Raw genomic sequence first — 18,400 nt, forward strand, 5'->3', positions numbered from 1 at the left:
GGATGAAGAGGCCCACCTCAAATAAATGGGGGGAAATACCCTTCTCCTCTGTGTATGATATCTAGTAGCTTGAAATTAAATGAGGATTCAGATCCTGACAGCATGATATACTTTCCCTTGTTCAGGAGGCTGTTGATAAGCTAGCTGACAAGTGGGGAAAAGTCAGGCTGGTACTTTTCATGGCCACAAATATTTTAAATCTGTGTAATTTCAGCATCAAAAACTCATAAGGTCAACAGAGCAGTGTCACGGCCATGGGGAAAAGGACTATAATCCTGGTGGAGAGGATTCAGCCACCCAGGGAATCTCTTAAACAGTAACAGATGCCTTGTGGAAAAACCCTGATAACAATTACTCTTCAGAATAATTCTTCCTGTGTAACGTGTCTTCTGGGATTTTTTTCTTCTCTCAGTAGGGATCTTAAACAAAAAAAGCAGGATCTTTGTTTTAAACATTCATCTGCTCCTACTGCTGTTTCCCCACATGAAGTCAGAATCCTTTGTTTGTGACGACATAATTACTTACAACAAAGTCAACTGTGATCGCACAGAAGTTTGACTTCATGTGGCGATAAATAGCAGGAGCAGATCAATTCTTAAATATCCTCTTTTAATGCAAATATTCCTATCTGTAAAGGAAACAAGAGAAATACATAATTTTTGTTGAGACCATTCTTATGTATCATAAGATTTCAGAGTCTTTATCTGAAAAATGGACATAGCTCTAAAAGGGTGTCTGGAACAATAGAGGTTGGTTAGCAGAGGGACAGCCATGCAAAATGTGGTGTGCTCAGAGGGCTATATTGAAATGGATTTGAGAGCTAAAGGAATCCCCCTTTTCTGTTTGCCTTTGTGTGATTATTTTCAACCCAGAAACTGTCAGCTAAGTTCCTGGTGGATATCAACTTTGGCCCATAACAAAGCAGCTGTTTCAGCAGGAAAAGATGTGTTATGATATTGTAAACTTAGAAGACAAGGTTTCTAACGTAAGCGTTTATGAGCTTGTGTTTTAGAGGTGTGACCTCTTGTTCCATGAAGACACTGGGATTTTTTTTAAAGCTCCAAATTTATCCTAGCATAACAAAAACAGTCAGAATTGTTTAGTGCCTTCCTCACCTATAAAATAATTTCAGAGACAGCAATCCTTTTGTTAAAATACTCTCAGCTTCCAGAGTCTAAGGAAAAGAGAGATGCTTTTCATTTTTGTCCCTCATCCGACGCAATGCAGTCTGCTAAAAGCTTTCTATGGCTCATAAGCCTGTCATTTGCCTAAAGGGGCACACAGGTGATAATTTCCACTTTAGTAAAAATATCAGACTGTGCGGGTATTTAACTGAATTCAGCCCTTTTTGAGTCTGTATAGTTCTTAGAATCTTACGACTTAATAATGTGTCTGATAGAAATACACTACCTGCATGAAATCAGTTAACAGTCAATTAGCTTCACACCTGAAGAATGGAAGTTGAGAGTGAAGAAGAAGAGGCAAATGTGTTCTGTCACTTATCTTTTAGACTCCAAAAATCTGGTGGACTTCCCCCTCCCTTCCCCCCCCCCGGTTTGTAGGTTCGCAGGGTCCCAGTATCTCTGTTGAGAATCTCTGTTCATATTTCAGAATGGAATCAGAATGATTATTCAGGAGACTCAGCAGTGGAAGTTGTTTACCTCTGTCCGTGTGAGGCAGGTTTTATCTCTATATCTCCATCCATCCTTCTCAAAAATATCTGCACTTTGTAGGGAAGGAGCACTGTTCCCAGTGTCCAGCTGTGACTTTCCAGCTAGAATTTGAGTCCATCCTTAGAGCCTTACTATGTCCTTTTCTTTAAGGAGTAGGGAATGTTTGGAATAACTGTGGGTTTGGGTTTTTTTAGACTCGGTTTAATATTGATTTGGAATTGAATGAAAAGCACCTGGAATTCCAGTATCTACCTGCATCCCCTTCACTTTTAGCTTCTTTCATCGTGGTTTGTACGAGTGGCTAAATTCTACAGGGGCCATATTACTAACCTGAAATTCTCAGGTGGAAGTCAAATTAAATAGGATTTATTATTTTTTTTACACTTCCACACTTTTTCCCCCTATTTTGCATTGGCCACCTTTATTTGAAAATTCTAAGACACCAGCTTTCAACCCAGAGCAAATTTTTACAGCACAATATGAACTCCCAGAAATTGTTTAACACTAACATGGTTATAATGAACTCCTCTGAGTTAATGAAACAGAGCTCATTGTGAAAATTGACATTAAGGTTGCGTTTTAGTCCATCACTCTTGTGTTTATGGTTTCAAACTTAAGCTGACTCTTGAAAGCAGAAAGATGTGCATTAGGCCCCGAGATTTGCTAAAGAGTTTTGTACATTGAAATACAGAGGTAAGATAACACTTGCGTGAGTTTGTTGCAACTCAGAAAGAATAAATAGAGAGCACTAGTCATCTTGAGAGCCTCTTTGTGTGTGTTATTAGCAAAGTATGTTTCAGAATGGCATAAGCTCAGCAAGTACTAGGGGTTTGAGTTTTATTTACCAGACTTTTTTGGTGTTTTTCTACTCTGAGTCACAGCAGCTATTTAATTCTCTGGTCTGATTGCCCTTCCCCTTTCAAAGATGCAATATATTCACAATCTTCTGATGCTTTTGCTAATGTGTTTTTTCTTTTTCTTTTCTTTTTCTTTTTTATTTCTTTGGCAGTTGTATTAATTTGCCTCCGGGCCATTTACTTGATAATTTGTCGTCTTGAATAGAGATAATCCAGCAATTCTTGAACATAGAGCAGACAGCTTTTGAGAAAATGTGCTTTAGATACAGACTAAAAAATTGCTAGGACCGTTACTACTTGTTAGAGATGGGATTTGAAAGCTTAAGAATAGCAAGTAAGAGTCTTAACTGGGAGAATGGATTTCTGTGCCAAGTGACTACTCCATGGATAGAGAAAAAAGCTGAAAAAAGTGCTTGGTTTTCAACTGAGCAGCCACGTACTATGGGCGCGGAGTCAGCAGATGATTCTGGTGGACAGTACACCAGTAATTTCAAAAAGATGGATCATAGAGTCTGAACAGAGAGAAGTAAGGTAGTGCTAGCACTAGTTTGTCCATTGGTATGTATAGCATTTCCTTCTCCTGAATGGAATGTTAGATTTACTTAACTGTTTATTAGTTTGTAATAGTCTCACTCTCTAGTGGCTTGAGAACAAAATAGAGGCTATAAATTCTACTGTGGTTGACTGCTCTGAGGGACTTTCCTTTAGAGATTTGTGACTTTTTGGAGCAGAAGGTTATGAGTTCTTTCCCCTTCTTCCATGTATGCAGCTAGCTGATGATCCTGTCTCTATCCATGTGGCCAGAGATTGTTACGGAGGAAGGGAGCGTGTTGCTCCTTACTTTGATTGATTTAGACAATCATCTATCTCATTTCTGTCCCCAGTCCCCTGTACCTGACTCTGAACCAGGTAGATTTTTTTTTTTTTTTTTTTTTTAAAGCTCTTGTCCATCCCTACTTGTCCAGAAGAACAGGTCAGACAAATGTCAGGATACTGAGGATTGCAGAAATGAGAAAACACCTAATAATAATCCTGTGGTGTATTCTTGTTCATGCAGTTAAATTACACTTGGACATTAGGGGATGCAAGCAAGTTTAAGGCTGGAGGAGAAAAAAAATGAAGCAGAATTGTAGTGCCCAAATCATAGTACTAAAAATAAATATAAATTAGTGCGATAGAAAGGGTTAATTTGCTATAAATACCAACAAGTGAACTGCATGCATGAACACAGGCAAATGCCTTAAGCAAAATAATTCACTAAAGAACACAGTCTAGATCAATTTCACTTGTAAAATGACTAACAGAAACACCATCTCAGAGAGCCTAGCGTTTTTAGGAAACACTCCTGCAGCATTTTCCTATGAATAATTAAATAAAACCAAGCAGTCCGGTCAGCAGAGTTAAAACAATAAGAATATATTGGCTCACTTTCCTTCAAGAAAAGAAATATGTTACTCTATTGCATTTTACAGGAGGCTATCACAAAACTCATCCTTCCTGCTCTGTTTCATTTCCTTTGCAGCAGTGAACAAACAGAATGGGTATGCTTCTCAGTTTGCCAATTACCATTTTAACTGTGAGATGTTTGATACCTACATGCTCAGTTTTGACTGAATGATAGATTCAGAAGTTCAGTATCCATGTACAATCATAGACTCTTGGCCATTGTATGTGATCCTTGCAAAAGGATTGGTTAAACAATCAGCAGTTGAACAAAATTTGTGAGCAATTGCACACAATTTTAGACATGTTTCTCTCTCTTCTCGCTATTGTCAGCTCCAGTTTGAGAACTTCTGAATGTATGCAGCAGAGAGAAAATTCTGCTGTAAGACTAAGGCTGTATGTTTGAAAAGTAGGCTCCTGTATCAAAATAAAGGGACAAATTAAAAAAATTTCCATCAAAATTTTAAAATTAGCTGGCCTAATTAGACTCAAATTGAGCCTTGTTTTTCAATTGTTGGTAGGGTTCAAGGATGTTTCCCCTCCCTCCATTATTAATAAAAAAAATTAAGTTAGTAGTATTGTAATTCCAGCTCATAATAGACAGGTGTCTGCAACAGCAAAGCTGCCACTGTTCTTGTTTCCTCTTGCCAGTTTCAGTAGGTGGACTAAATCAATGAAAGGGCCATTGAAGGTGAACTTTCCTCCCACCATTAAAGATGGTCTCCAGGTTGTGGATGAGGGACTTTGCTAGGTTGGTGTGGAGGAACCTTGCTGCTCCCTGTGCTGTACCTTTCCCATGAATAAATGGAGAACTTTCAGTTTCCCAGGGCTATCAGTCCAACACTCCTCCTCATTGCTGAATGTTTCTCTCACACACATGATTAGTTAAAAAAAAAAAAGTGTCCATTGCCAAATCTCTATAGATTTCTTCAATCTGTTTCCAAATATGTGACACAAACAGGAAAGGTACAGTACAAAGGATAATAATATATCCACATATTCATTTATAAACACTTCTTACATCTAGTCGCTGAAAAATACTTCTCAGATAGTCAGTAAACGTTGTTACAGCAAAACATGGCTAAATGGCTTCATGTTTGTGTATGCTTTAGTGTTACGAGTTAAAGAAACGTTGTTCATTTCCTGCCCTAAATGATCACAAAACGTTGCTGTCATGTTTTACCCAGAGGTGGGTGTATTTCAGTGGTGAGTGAAGTTTGTTTTGTCCTTTTAAAAATGCATGAGCGATATCCTGCTCACTCTACGTGAACTGTCCAGGCTAGTAAGCATTATGGACTGGACAGTAAAGGTGAGATTCTTCCCCCTACTCTAGCCCTTTACAGTGGAGTAGTGTGGTAGGAGTCCCTTGGTGCAGGCACTGTGGAAGACAGCTATCAGGCAGCCTCACAAAGAACCTCTCTCAAGCTCCAACGTGGAGGGTGGAGTGTTGGGGGTAGCAGGGTATGTTGGGGCTAAGACACTACACTCAATGCTACAGCACTGGGGAGGTAGGGAAGCCCAGGGAGGCTTCTGTAACTTAGACGGGACCCCAGGGCTGTCTAAATTACAAGCTTAGGGTGTGTGCTCTCCAACCCCTGGAACAGCTCAGGGTTAGTATAGAGCAGGGGTGGGAAAACTACCCAGGGGCCACATCCGGCCCTTGAGACATTTTAATCCAGCCCTTGAGCTCCGGCTGGGAAGCAGGGTCTGGGGCTTGCCCTGCTCCAGCTCTCCAACTGGGGAGCGGGGTCGGGGGTTTGCCCCACTCCGCGCATACTGTGGCTCTGCGCGGCTCCCGGACACAGTGGCATGTCTCTTCCCTCCCCCCCCGGCTTCTACGCATAGGGCAGCCAAGGTGCTCCGCATGCTGCCTCCTCCTAAGCGCCACCCCCGTAGCTCCCATTGGCCGTAGTTCCCGGCCAATGGGAGCTGCAGGGACGGGACAGGGCAGTGTGCAGAGCCTTCTGGCTGCGCCTCCGTGTAGGAGCTGGAGGGGGGACATGCCACTGCTTCTGGGAGCTGCTTGAGGTAAGCGACACCCGGAGACTGTACCCCTGACCCCCTCCCATGCCCACACCCTCACCTGCAGCCCTGATCCCCCTCCTGCCCTCTGAACCCCTTGGTCCCAGCCTGGAGCACCCTCCTGCACCCCAAACCCTCATCACCAGCCCCACCCCAGAGCCTGCACCCCCAGCTGGAACTCTCCCCCCCCTCCCCTGCATCCCAGCCCCCTGCCCCAGTCCAGAGCCCCCTCCTGCACACTGAACTCCTCATTTCTGGCCCCACCACAGAGCCTGCACCCGTAGCCGGAGCCCTCACCCCCTCCCGCACCCCAACCCCAATTTTGTGAGCATTCATGGCCCGCCATACAATTTCCATACTCAGATGTCGCCCTCGGGCCAAAAAGTTTGCCCACCCCTGGTATAGAGCAACTACAAAAGTGGCTTAAAGCCACCTTAGCCCCTGTTTCCCCGGGACTGTGGGTTTTATTCTACGCTTCTTAGAGATGCAGCACAGAATCTCACCCCAAGTAAGTTACAGGGTTAGGAGGACCCATGTAAGTAAGGAAAGTGGATTTGGCACCATTTTTAAGCACTATGGGATCCTTGTAGATTATAGTTGCTTAAGCAACAGTTCATTGAACCCTTGCTGGTGGTCCACCAGAGAGCTGGCAGGTTGCATGGTGTTGGCTCTTTCTTTCTTTCCATCTGTTTAATGTATTTTTTAGCTGTCTTTTAATGCAGTTTAGCACTTCCCCATGTATCATATCTCCATCCAGAGCAATCACTGCTTTTCAGCGATTCATGAGGCGGGAAAATAGCCCAAGCAGTCAGCAATTGGCAGAGGAGGTGTCTGTGAGATAATCTTTGTTAAAATGAGACCCACAGCATGGAAAAGTTTGAGATGTCCCATGCTAGATAAAAGGTGCCCGTAAAGCGAAGTTACTGTAATTTCAACAAAAAAGAGAGAACCACTTAGAACAAAAAGCAAGTTAAGAAAACATGCTAGGATGTTAACTTTCCAGTATTAAACCCTGCCGTTATTCAGTTTATACTAGACCTACTTATTCAACATTATGAACTAATGTTTGATAGTTGTGACATTTTAAATTACTTCAGCTCTCTACAGGCTTTGCAATAAGATTAATTTTTCCCTGGAACTATTTTCAGCTTCCAGTTTTCTTCTCTTTTTTGTGTTCCTTTAGCTCATGCTCTTTATTTTTCCCCGTTACTTTGGTCCGTGTTGACTTCATCCTCTCCTCTGAAAAAGGAAGTAGCTGGCAGTCGTTCGTATAGTTGCATAAAAACAGAGACAGGCCGACCTCTGTCTTCTGTTATGTGCATACAGCTCTTGCTAACTTCACTAATGAGAGTTACCTGCATGTGTCTGTGGGCAGAATAGGAACCACAGACATCGGTGGGTCCCTTCATTACACTCGTTGCTGAGAAACTCGTACTTTGAGACCTCAGACCTCAGGAGGAGCATGGCTAACACGAGTCAATAATTCATGATCTGCTCTGAAGAAGGGATTCAGCTGCTTCTAAGAAGCAGTTGAAGCCCAGGTTGTAGTATCTGGCAAGGCTAAGTTGCTTTTGGAGATGGGGAGGGCATGTTTAGTGAGCAATGCAGACTATTCAGACACCCCAGCTGGCTATGCAGACTGCTTTTTCTGCTTTTCAGTTTTGACATGAAAACCAATGTGGTGGAAGAGGGAAAGATTTCATTTGGTGACAGATGCCGAAGGAGGAGTAAACCTGAAAGAGAATGTATGTTTAAGTAGTTTTGAGTAAATAAAAACTGTTCCTTTGTTGTCATTTCCAGAGTAGTTCTATGTAATTGGTGTATGCTTCTAGGCCTGCACTCGCAAGAAAATGTGCGGTATAAGGAGAAAGAGGTGGGAATATTACATGCAAAATTGAGGATATCTGTGTGCCATGAATAATTGAATCTAGCTCTCCAAATGCCTATTTTGCTAAGTGACCAAGATTTTAAAAGAATAAAATTCTTTTAATAGCAGGAAAACTTACTAGTCCACACAGGAGAAATAAAAGAAACTGATAAAGGCCTTCTCATTTGAACACTGACAGCATATTTTTATCGTTAAACCTGTAGAATGATGCTGTATCTTATTTGTGGCTGTTTTGTTTTGTTTTTGTTTAAAATGAACAACCTACTGGGATTTCTTGCTTTCTTGGAAAACTGGAGTAGTGTTTAAGCCTTTTAAGAATACTGTCTTTTTGAAGCTGGTGAAGCATTTCACTGCTGTTTATAATAAGAAATTCTAGATACGGTTGTAGGGGCAGTTCTGGGCACGTTTGTGAGACTTAAGGGTTAAATTCCCAACACTGTCGCATATGGCAGTGAGCAGAATTGCAGATGTTGATGATGCAACATAATTAGTATTCTTTTATGTAAATGAAGGTTGTCAATGTTAGCTGGAATCACCACTTAGTCTCACCAAGACTGGATAGGATTATTCCCCAATATTCAGACAAGATTTGAGAGGGAACAGAAGGAAGGAAAGAAAGACAGAAAGAGAAATAAATGGTGGTGGGGGGGGGGGAACAGTTTGATCTTGTTATAAGTAGACCATTTCCATTCTTTGTTTTTCACTTTATTTCTGAAAGTGCCTTACCAGTTATTTGGCATGTGTGAATGAACTAGCATAGCCCAAGTAAAAGGCACAGTTAAATCCAGAGCAGTTTTAAACAGCCAGGGGGGGGAAAAAGTTACTTTGATGTTTAAGTATATCTGTTGCAGAGACATAAAAATTCTAAAGATGCCACTTCTATTGCTATTTTCAAATAGAGAACAAAAGACAGAGTGGAAAAGGTTTAACTTCCTCTAAAATCTTCCATCTTTAATATGGTGGTACTAATAAGAAGCTAGTAGTAAAGTTTAAATTAAACTTGCATAATAAATTTAAGAGAACCTAAGGCGTATTTTCATGGACTTGTCAAATGTGCAATCTGCATGCTATTTGTAGTTGGCTGTTTCAGTGCTCATCTTAAAACTCCTGGAAAGTATGCTATTTCCTTAGTTGCATTTCAACTGTATTCCCCATAAAATAGCATTCCGAATTTTGAAATAAGGCTTTCTGCATGCCAGTTCTGTAACTGTGTTTTGAATGGTATGATGACAATCTGTAACCATATTGTGCATATTGCTAGTCTGGCTGGATATTATTACTTTGTGTTGTATTGAGGTACTGTGGTCACACAATATGTGTATGAGGTGAGATAGTCTTTTCTTAATTATTACAATAAATAACAGCCCTCTTTCTATCTTTACCTTTCCTCCTCCATTATGGACAGAATGCAGTTCATAATCTCCCGCTCCCCCCCATCTTTTTCCCATTACGCTTGTTTTATTTTAATATCATCTACATTTGACAACTCTCCATTTATACATTTTTATTATAAAAAACCTATAGGAAATAGAGAGGTTTTCCCCCAAAAACAGATACCTGCTGCATAGCCAAAATTAAAGTGGTCACAAGAGGTGTATAAGTTTGCTTAGTTTTCCTGTTGAGATTTTACTATGCCATATGGTAGGTCATCCACTATGAAAAACTTTTGAAGAAGAGGCTATGTGTGTGATCAGCAGATTTATAGATAATCAGAAAAATGAAATTCTGGAGTACCCCTTTCCATTTGACATTTCTTCACAGCCAATTATTTGGGTTGTTAGGTGCGTTAATGTCATGACTTCCAGCTAATTCTGTACCTTGTTATGAATACATTCTCTGCGGTAGCTCTTATCATTGAGGGGATTAATCGTGTTCTAAAGCAGCCCCACTATGGGGTTTTTTTTTTTTTTAGTTTGTTTACATGTATCACAGGAATATTCTCTTTCTAGGGCTTTGAAGCTGTGCTACTTTATGTGATGAAGACCTAAGTAGTAATTAAATTCCTGAAGAACTGCCAAGACTCCTATTGGCTGAAATGGGGATGTTCCAGGCTCTGGTCATTGAGTTGCGAAAAAAAGAATGTTTAAAGATGACACAGTGAGTAGTGAATTGTTTGTGTATGTATGTATGTATCTGGCTGACATGTCTTCATCCCAATTTTTTTTCCATTTGTGTCCGATCACTGACTGGATTATACTAAAGAAACCATTTTACTAGCATGAAGAGCTCTCTGTGGTTGTGTTCTTTGTAGAACATAAATGAATCATTTATAAAACATATGGATGTAGAAGACACAAGTGGAAGCATGTGGTTCTTTAGAATTCCAGTATCCCTGCTTTGCACTTTCTTCATCTGGGATTTAAAAATAGAGTAAATTGGTTGTCTTTTCTTTTGTGTGCAGACATACCCAATTGTGCATTATGTCAGAATGCACAAGTGAAAAATCCGGGAATGTATTTTCTACCTGCAGTTTCTGTGCAAGGATGTAATCTGCAAACAACTTTTTAAAAACAAATGTATTGGCCTTAGTTTAGAAGTACAGAGGCAAATCTTTAGCCGATGTAAATTGTTGTAGCCCTATTGAAGTCACCACTGCTATGACAGTTGCACTAGCTGAGGATTTATCCCATTGTTTTTGTAAGGTGAGTCTGTGACCCATATTGCTTGCAAGTCTTCCTTTAAATTAAGTTTGCTGAGGAGAATTCGGTGAAAGAGCCAAAAACCAAACCCATACCTGCTCAAATACAATCACATTCACAGGTTGCCATAACATGACTGCATAAACTACATGAGACCTATAAACGTGATGGTTGCATTTCATTTTTTTTCTTTTGTCATGGCTGAATTTTTATATTCAACTTTAGTGAAATATTTGAAACTCTTGCTCCTGTACCCTGCCCAGCTCAGAAAAAAAAAAAATTACATGGTGGGAAATGAGAGACTTCAAAAAACCAATAGTGTGAGATACAGCCTTTACCTTTCAGGTTTTTTCAAATATAGTCCGGTTTGGTCATGACAACTATCTGGTATCTGTGTGGCTTTTATGGGAAAAAAAGTTCATAATCTCAATCCAGTTCCTAGTGGACAGGTATGTCTGTCACAAAAACATCTTCAACATTGGCCTTAAATTAGTGCATCTTAAGAGTGCAGGCTCGCTAAGGCATGTTGTTAGCTTGCAGTGGCACCACCTGGGCTGTCGGCAGTAGGTGGATAGACAGCTTCATTCTTCGGAGTTTGTCAACCCAATATCTTTCACTGATACTAAAAATAGCTTTTAAAAATTGCTACCAGAGGTATTTCAGTCTGTGAAAGGAAATACTGTAATTGGAGTTGGCAAGACGTGACACATCTGTCTTTTTATGTCTTTTTTTATATCTTTACAAAAGACAATGACTTTAAATTTGTACTATGGCTCTAAAATCCTTTTTCTTTTGTCTTGCAAGGTTAAAGCAGTGGAGACTTCTGTAAGACATGGATAGATGCAAACATGTTGGGCGGCTACGACTCGCCCAGGACCATTCTATCCTGAATCCCCAGAAGTGGCACTGCAAGGACTGCAACACCACGGAGTCTATATGGGCTTGTCTGAAATGCTCCCACGTGGCCTGTGGAAGATACATTGAGGAACATGCACTTAAACACTTTGAAGAGACCAAGCATCCCTTGGCTATGGAAGTTAATGATCTGTATGTGTTTTGTTACCTTTGTGAAGACTATGTCTTGAATGATAATCCTGAGGGTGATTTGAAATTGTTAAGAAGCTCTCTGTCTGCTATTAGAAGTCAGAAGCATGATCCATCAGCAAGAAGTGGGAGGACATTGCGATCAATGGCTTTGGGGGAGGATGTGTATAGCCATCAAAGGACCCCTCAGGGACAGCCTCAGATGCTCACTGCTCTCTGGCACAGGCGCCAATCTTTGCTAGCAAAAGCACTGCGGACCTGGTTTGATAAGAGTTCTAGAGGCCGGCTAAAACTAGAACAAAAGAAACAAATGGAGGAACTGGAGAGAAAGAAGGAAGCAGCCAGGCAGAGGCGGCAAGAGATGAAACGGCGACTTTTGGAGGAACTGGCAAACACTCCTCCTAGAAAGAGTGCGAGACTTCTGTCTCACGTTCACAGAGAGAATCTGATTCCAAGGAAGTTTAGAGAGATGGCAGCAAGTTCCCCTACCTCAAGGCGAGTGCAGAGCAGCAGATTCAGACAGTTTTATTCCATCCGGCGTAAGCCCCTAATGACTCCTGGTGTGACTGGCTTAAGGAATCTGGGAAACACATGCTACATGAACTCAATCCTTCAAGTGCTAAGTCACCTCCAGAAGTTCAGAGAATGTTTTTTGACACTTGACCTCTGTGAAACTGAAGAACTCTTAGCCAAAACCGTGAATGGAAAGGCTAGAATGTCTGGCAAGTTGGCAAATGGATCTGCTGCTAACGAGTCAGGGAAGAATGATAAAATGGGGTCATATGGCAGGCAAAGCTTGCCAGCTGGCTTAAACGGTGGGTCCTCAATAAGCAGGAGTTTAGAACTAATACAGCCCAAGGAACCGAGTTCAAAGCACATTTCTCTCTGTCATGAACTGCACACCCTCTTCAGAGTCATGTGGTCTGGGAAGTGGGCATTAGTGTCTCCATTTGCCATGCTGCACTCCGTGTGGAGTTTGATTCCAGCATTTCGAGGTTACGATCAGCAGGACGCTCAGGAATTTCTCTGTGAGCTGTTGGACAAAGTGCAGCAGGAGCTGGAGTCGGAAGGAACGAAGCGCCGGATCCTCATCCCTTTCTCACAGAGGAAGCTCACCAAGCAGGTCCTGAAGGTGGTGAACACCATTTTTCACGGGCAGCTGCTCAGTCAGGTATGCACATAGCTCGTCACTGAAACCAGCTGCTGCTTTCAGTGCCAGGGAGCAGAGGTTCTGTTTTCTGTGGAACCAGTGGATACTCAACAGGACTTAGGTAGGTGACCCTAATGAAGATGGAATTTATTACAGCACTGTAGTAGAGTGTTAGGGGGTCTGTTGGCATTTCCAGCATATAACCCACATCTAAAGGTATCAGAACTTAGCTATATTTTATCACTTTAAGATGACAGTTGCACACAGGATAGACAAGTCCTCAGCCCTAGTGCAAGGTGGATTTTGTTTTACACAATATCTTTATACTTAATTTAGCTTTTTTTTTTTTTTTTTTTTTTTTTTTTTTTTGTTCTTTTTCTGTGCTCAAAAAAAGGGGAGGGGAGTTGTGGGGAGAGGTCCAGAGAATCCAGTCTTCGTGTCTCATAAAGAATAAAGTTGGTTTTAAAATGAATATTTGCAGTCATTTTGAGACTGATCGTGAGAGGGGCTGAGCACCCATAACTCTTGTTGTTTTCTGTGAGAGTTGCAAGTGGTCTGCAACTCTCAATATCTGGTCCTTTGGGTATGTATTTTCTCCTCGAGTTTCTCACATTATTCCTCAAGGATCTGATAATAAGAGCTGCTGTGTGTCTGTGCAAGCCCTCAATTACCGTTGACTTTGAAGGGCCCTGAAGGTGTTTAGCACCTTGCAAGAGACACTTTGCAGGACTGGGCCATAAAAATGAACAAATGACACTATTATTATTACTACCATTTTTTCCCCAGTGCTGGTTATCTTGAATTAGCATTAATAGAAACTATGTGCATATTAAAGGAGAATATATATACCCTTTAGTCCTCTATTTAGATGTGGGCTTTGGGTTTTCTGGAAAACAAGGGTTAATTTAAAATCACCGTTCATTTTGAAAGGTGTCTACTGTGCACATGTATCGGGGGTAGCCGTGTTAGTCTGTATCCACAAAAACAACAAGGAGTCCGGTGACACCTTAAAGACTAACAGATTTATTTGGATGTAAGCTTTCTGTTAGTCTTTAAGGTGCCACCGGACTCCTTGTTGTTACTGACTACATACTCTTCATACTTTTATTTATTTATTTATTTATTTTTACTAAATGTTCTGTGTTCAGAAACATCATCCTAGTTGTTTAATACTGTTCAATACATGTCTAGAATCATAGATGTAGCCAGAGTGTTAAGACTTTTGTATTAACAACTCTTTATGGAGTTATATGCAATGTGTGTGATGGAATATATTTTGAGCCATTATAGTATATTTGTTATGCTTCTCCTGCCAAGAGGTTTATTTTATGTATGTGACAATGCAACTCCCATTTACACATCATATCTTTCATCCAAGGTTCCCCCAGGGTGCTTTACAAACATTCTTTCATTAAGCCTCATCTGGGGCTATACACTTTATGGATAGGTAAACTGAGGTACACAGCCATGCAGTGTCTTGCCTAAAGTCTCTCACAGCAAGTGACGGAGCTGAAAATAAAACACCGAAGTCTTCCCTCTCAGTCCCTTGCTTTAACTACTAGTCATCACTCCCTCTGACAATTACATTTGCCCTTCAGTAAGTGAACATACCTCAAGATCAAGAAATCTTGTTTTTCATTTTCCAGCTCGGTAGACTGAGTAGAACCCAGAATAACACCAAACCTGCATGAATATACTCTCCTCCCCTTTCTTTCTCTGCATGCCCCTGCCTGCTGCTGCCTTAGTTTTAGTTTTAACTTTGCTGCAATTTGTTATTGGTCAGCATCATTTTGCAGGACATGAGGAACAGTGTGCATTTGAGCTCCCTCCTCCACACTCCCAGAGCAGAGCATGAGTGATTTCATAGGGCTAGTGCGTGAAACAGGAACTGAAACTGATCATAACAGCGAAAGTGAGTATAGATAGTATTCTCGAATACACAAGCGAACAAACTGAAGAAATGGTGAGAATTGGGCCCTAAATGTTAATATGAATTCTTCCTATTATGAGCTGGGTGAAAGCTTATTATGGGTTGAGTTAAAACCCCTTTAAAATGATGAGTGACTGTGCCCTTCCCTTAAGTTAGTTGTAAGAAACACTTGAGGGGCCACACCTAAAACAAGGCCTAATAGAATCTGCTCAGAAACTAATACCATGTGTGGGGGGTTCCACTGGGTATTGTGACCAAGAGTAAAGGAGTGGGTGTGTGAGTGAGTGAGAGAGAGTGTGAGGGAAAGCAGAAGATATGGGTACTAAGAACAGAGAGAGAGGCAGAGTCAAAAAGCACCAAAGCCAAGAGGTAGCCGGCGAGCCCAGAGTGACCCTGGAAAAGCTAGAGAGAGCTCTTTTGGGTCTGTTGGCTAGAGAGGTTTGGGGCTGTAAGCTAAGGGCATGTCTTCACTAGCCAGCACTTTAACATGGCTGTGTAGTCATGGCACCATGTTGGGAGAGAGCTCTCTCAGCTCTATAAAAAAACCCACCTCCACGAGGGGAGTAGCTACCAGTGCTGGGAGCGCAGCTTCCAGCGCTGGTGCACTGTCTACACTGCCACTTTACAGCATTGAAACCTGCAGCACTTGAGGGTGTTTTTTCACACCCCTGAGCGAGAAAGTTGCAGCGCGGTAAAGTGGCAATGTAGACAGGGCCTAAGAAACTTGTCTTGTTTTTGATTCCTCCTGCATTCGGAGAAGCAGAACTTTGTACATTCTTTGTAAATAAACAAGATCGGATCAAAGAAATACCTGACTACCACTGATTTCTCCTCCTAATGGGAACATCTCCAGGGCCCTGAACTTTGATTAGCCACTTGGGTCAAAGGGGCAACAGTATTAGAAAATAGTTCAGAACTATTGAGACATGTATAATAATACTTTGCAGTTGTTATATAGGACTTTTCAACTGAGGATCTCAAAGCACACTACAAAGATAAGTATCATCCCCATATACATCACGAAAGAGCCGTAGAGAGGTTTAATGACTTGATCAAAATCACACATTGAGTCATGGTCAATATTGGGAATAGAACCCGTTTCTCTGGACTGCCAGCCCAATTTCCTGTCCACTGGACTGGATTGCCACACAGGCATAACCAAATGATTCTTTGGCCCACGTGAATATAAATGCCTATACTGTAGGTATGTGTACACATAACATCATTTGTATATAAACCTTTCCTTTCCAGGTCACCTGCATAACATGCAACTACAAATCCAACACCATTGAGCCCTTCTGGGATCTTTCCCTGGAATTCCCTGAACGCTATCACTCTATTGAGAAAGGGATTGTCCCCGTTAACCAGACAGAGTGCATGCTGACAGAAATGTTGGCCAAGTTCACAGAAACAGAAGCTCTGGAAGGGAGGATATATGCGTGTGACCAGTGCAACAGTAAGTGAAGTGCTGATGCTTTACCTGCAGCTTAGATACACTGTCCATTGTTCCTGGTAAGACATGTTCATAGTGCACTTTTGTGTGTGTGTGAAAATCTATATATTGGTACCTCGATGCATGTGTGAGAGAGGGGTGTGTTTATGTTTAAAAAAAAAAAAAATACCCACACCCTTCATCACTACTCTGTTCTGGTGCAGGTTCTTCCTGTTGATAGCTTCTGCACCTTCTGTGTACGAGTTCAGAACTGATCAGGTTCTCCTTTTATCATTCCTTACATTCAGCAGCACAGATTGCTAAGAATATATTTTGACCCCATCTGGAACTGCTCCCTCCTACTATGACTTTCTTTAGTTGGTTGCTTCCTCTGCCCCACTTAAAACAGTCACAGTAATTTGGTGGGGGGGGGGGGGGGGGGAGATTGTGGAGGCGGGTACAAAAGGAAGTTTATCATCTTCTTTTCTTCCCTCTCATAGCAGAGATGAACAAACTATCCTGGCCAGGTGTGTTGTTATTGTCCTGCAGGATGTGAATTTTAGTGTAGTCTTGGTGAGTTGCAGTGTAGGCTTAGCATCATGTTTCCTTCAGGCACTGTAGACTTGAGCATTTTTGTCTCTGCAGCTGTAGCTTTCGGGCAAAGAGCTCTACAGAGCCACCGTGTCAGAGAAGAGGTGCTCACCTTTCTTTGTTACTAGAGGTGTCTTTAGCAATGAGCTGAAATTGCTATTTGACTCTCAAATTAGTGTATTACCTGTTAAGTGAATGTGTGCATCTCACTACTCTCGTTTAGAATATATCTCTTGTTAGCTTTCCTGGTGGTCTGAGGATTAATATTAGGGCTGGATGAATACTGCAGAAAACTTTCCAAGAACATTTGCTTACATTTTTGAATGAAGTAATTTTGAGCTTGTGAATAATCATGCGGTTTAGTTGTACTGGCACCCACGTTCACCAAAACTGAATTTCAAATTCTGACACGTGATTATTTATGATGGCGTCATTGTATGTTCATCCAGTTGGGAGGAAATAGAGTGACTTATCTGACCTGTCACAACTAATCAGCACAGCTGAAAGAGCTAACATTTGTGTGGTATGATTTGCAATCAGTATTTTTAATCACAAATTTATTAAATACTTTCAAATAAAAAATCTGAGGAAATAGCCATCTGCTTGTGGATAGTCTATAAGCAAAAGAGGGAACTAATTTCATCAGATTCACAGCAAATAGTTTATCATTCACACAAATCTGATCAGTATTGTTCAGTTTGGCTTGCGTCTTAGCCTTGTATTCTGCAGTTCTTGTTTGTGCAGACCTAAAGTTCGGATAAGGAAGCATTAACTGAAAATTAGCAGGAGGCAGCAGTCCTACTAGTAGATGCCAAAAATCATTGGTGGTACTGCCTGTCAGAAGTGAGAAAGAAGGAGCAACCCATCTGTTCTGAATTGGTATAGTGAGATGCAGAAATCCACTTAACAGGTACATTTCTTATTGGAAGCTCTGGCTGTCACCTGTCCATTTTTAATTCCACCCCCCCCCCCCCCCCCCACCCAAGCTGTGTCCTCTGTGCCCTGGAGAAGCTGACAGGTTCCGATTAGGAACAAAAGACTCCCCCCCCCACACACACACACACTTTTATCCCATCTTTTGTTGATAAATTTTAAATAAAGTCTTTACCATGGAGTAAACTTGCTTCCTTATGCAGGCACACTTCCCTTCTGCCCTACCAGGACTTGGTATCTTGTTGAAAGCTCTCATCTCTAACTTGATTCATGTGAATCTCCTCCTCCTCCCTCGCCCCCCAAAGATAGTGAAGTTCAGGATTACTTGCTCTATTTATGCAGTATGATAAGTGGGTCAAATCAGTGTGTCAGTAGAACACAGTGCCAGATTTTGCAAGCTGATATTCAGTCCTTTTGGATGGAGGTAAAAATGAAAATGTTGAAGACAGAAATGGATTGTGTAGGGTGTTGCATATAATGGTTTAGCTCTAGTGATTTCCAAAAACAAACAAATACACCGTTCCTTTCTCTCCCCCCCCCCCCCCCCGCCCTTGGTAATTCCTTCAGATTGAAAAGTTTGTTTCAATATTTGCTGTTTTACTTTTTTTTTTTTAAAGCAACATAAAATATCTCACCTTAGTCTCTTGAGAAACCACGTGTCAAACATTTAAGATTGTGCTGCATAAAGTCAACTAGCCAAAATGACTGTATGCTATACTCCTTCCTTGTTTGAATGCTGAGTTACAGAGGAGGCTGAGTTAGCAAAGGTCTGTTATGAAGCAATTATCTCTGTCTTCT

The 18,400-nt window shown here is 41.3% G+C and overlaps 1 protein-coding gene across 2 annotated transcripts in view; it reads left to right on the top strand.

Annotated features, from left to right (window-relative positions):
* Positions 1-18,400, top strand: part of USP49 (ubiquitin specific peptidase 49) — a 56,952-nt gene that overhangs the window by 24,611 nt on the left and 13,941 nt on the right. For both annotated transcript variants that reach the window (XM_034767328.1, XM_034767327.1), the window contains 3 exons: positions 9,833-9,980; positions 11,327-12,737; positions 15,898-16,102. In XM_034767328.1, the coding sequence (XP_034623219.1) occupies positions 11,355-12,737; positions 15,898-16,102 (1,588 nt within the window). In that variant the 5' untranslated portion in view covers positions 9,833-9,980; positions 11,327-11,354. The remainder of the gene's footprint in view (positions 1-9,832; positions 9,981-11,326; positions 12,738-15,897; positions 16,103-18,400) is intronic.

This window comes from Trachemys scripta, chromosome 4 (assembly GCF_013100865.1).
Source record: "Trachemys scripta elegans isolate TJP31775 chromosome 4, CAS_Tse_1.0, whole genome shotgun sequence".
Lineage (NCBI taxonomy): Eukaryota > Metazoa > Chordata > Testudines > Emydidae > Trachemys > Trachemys scripta.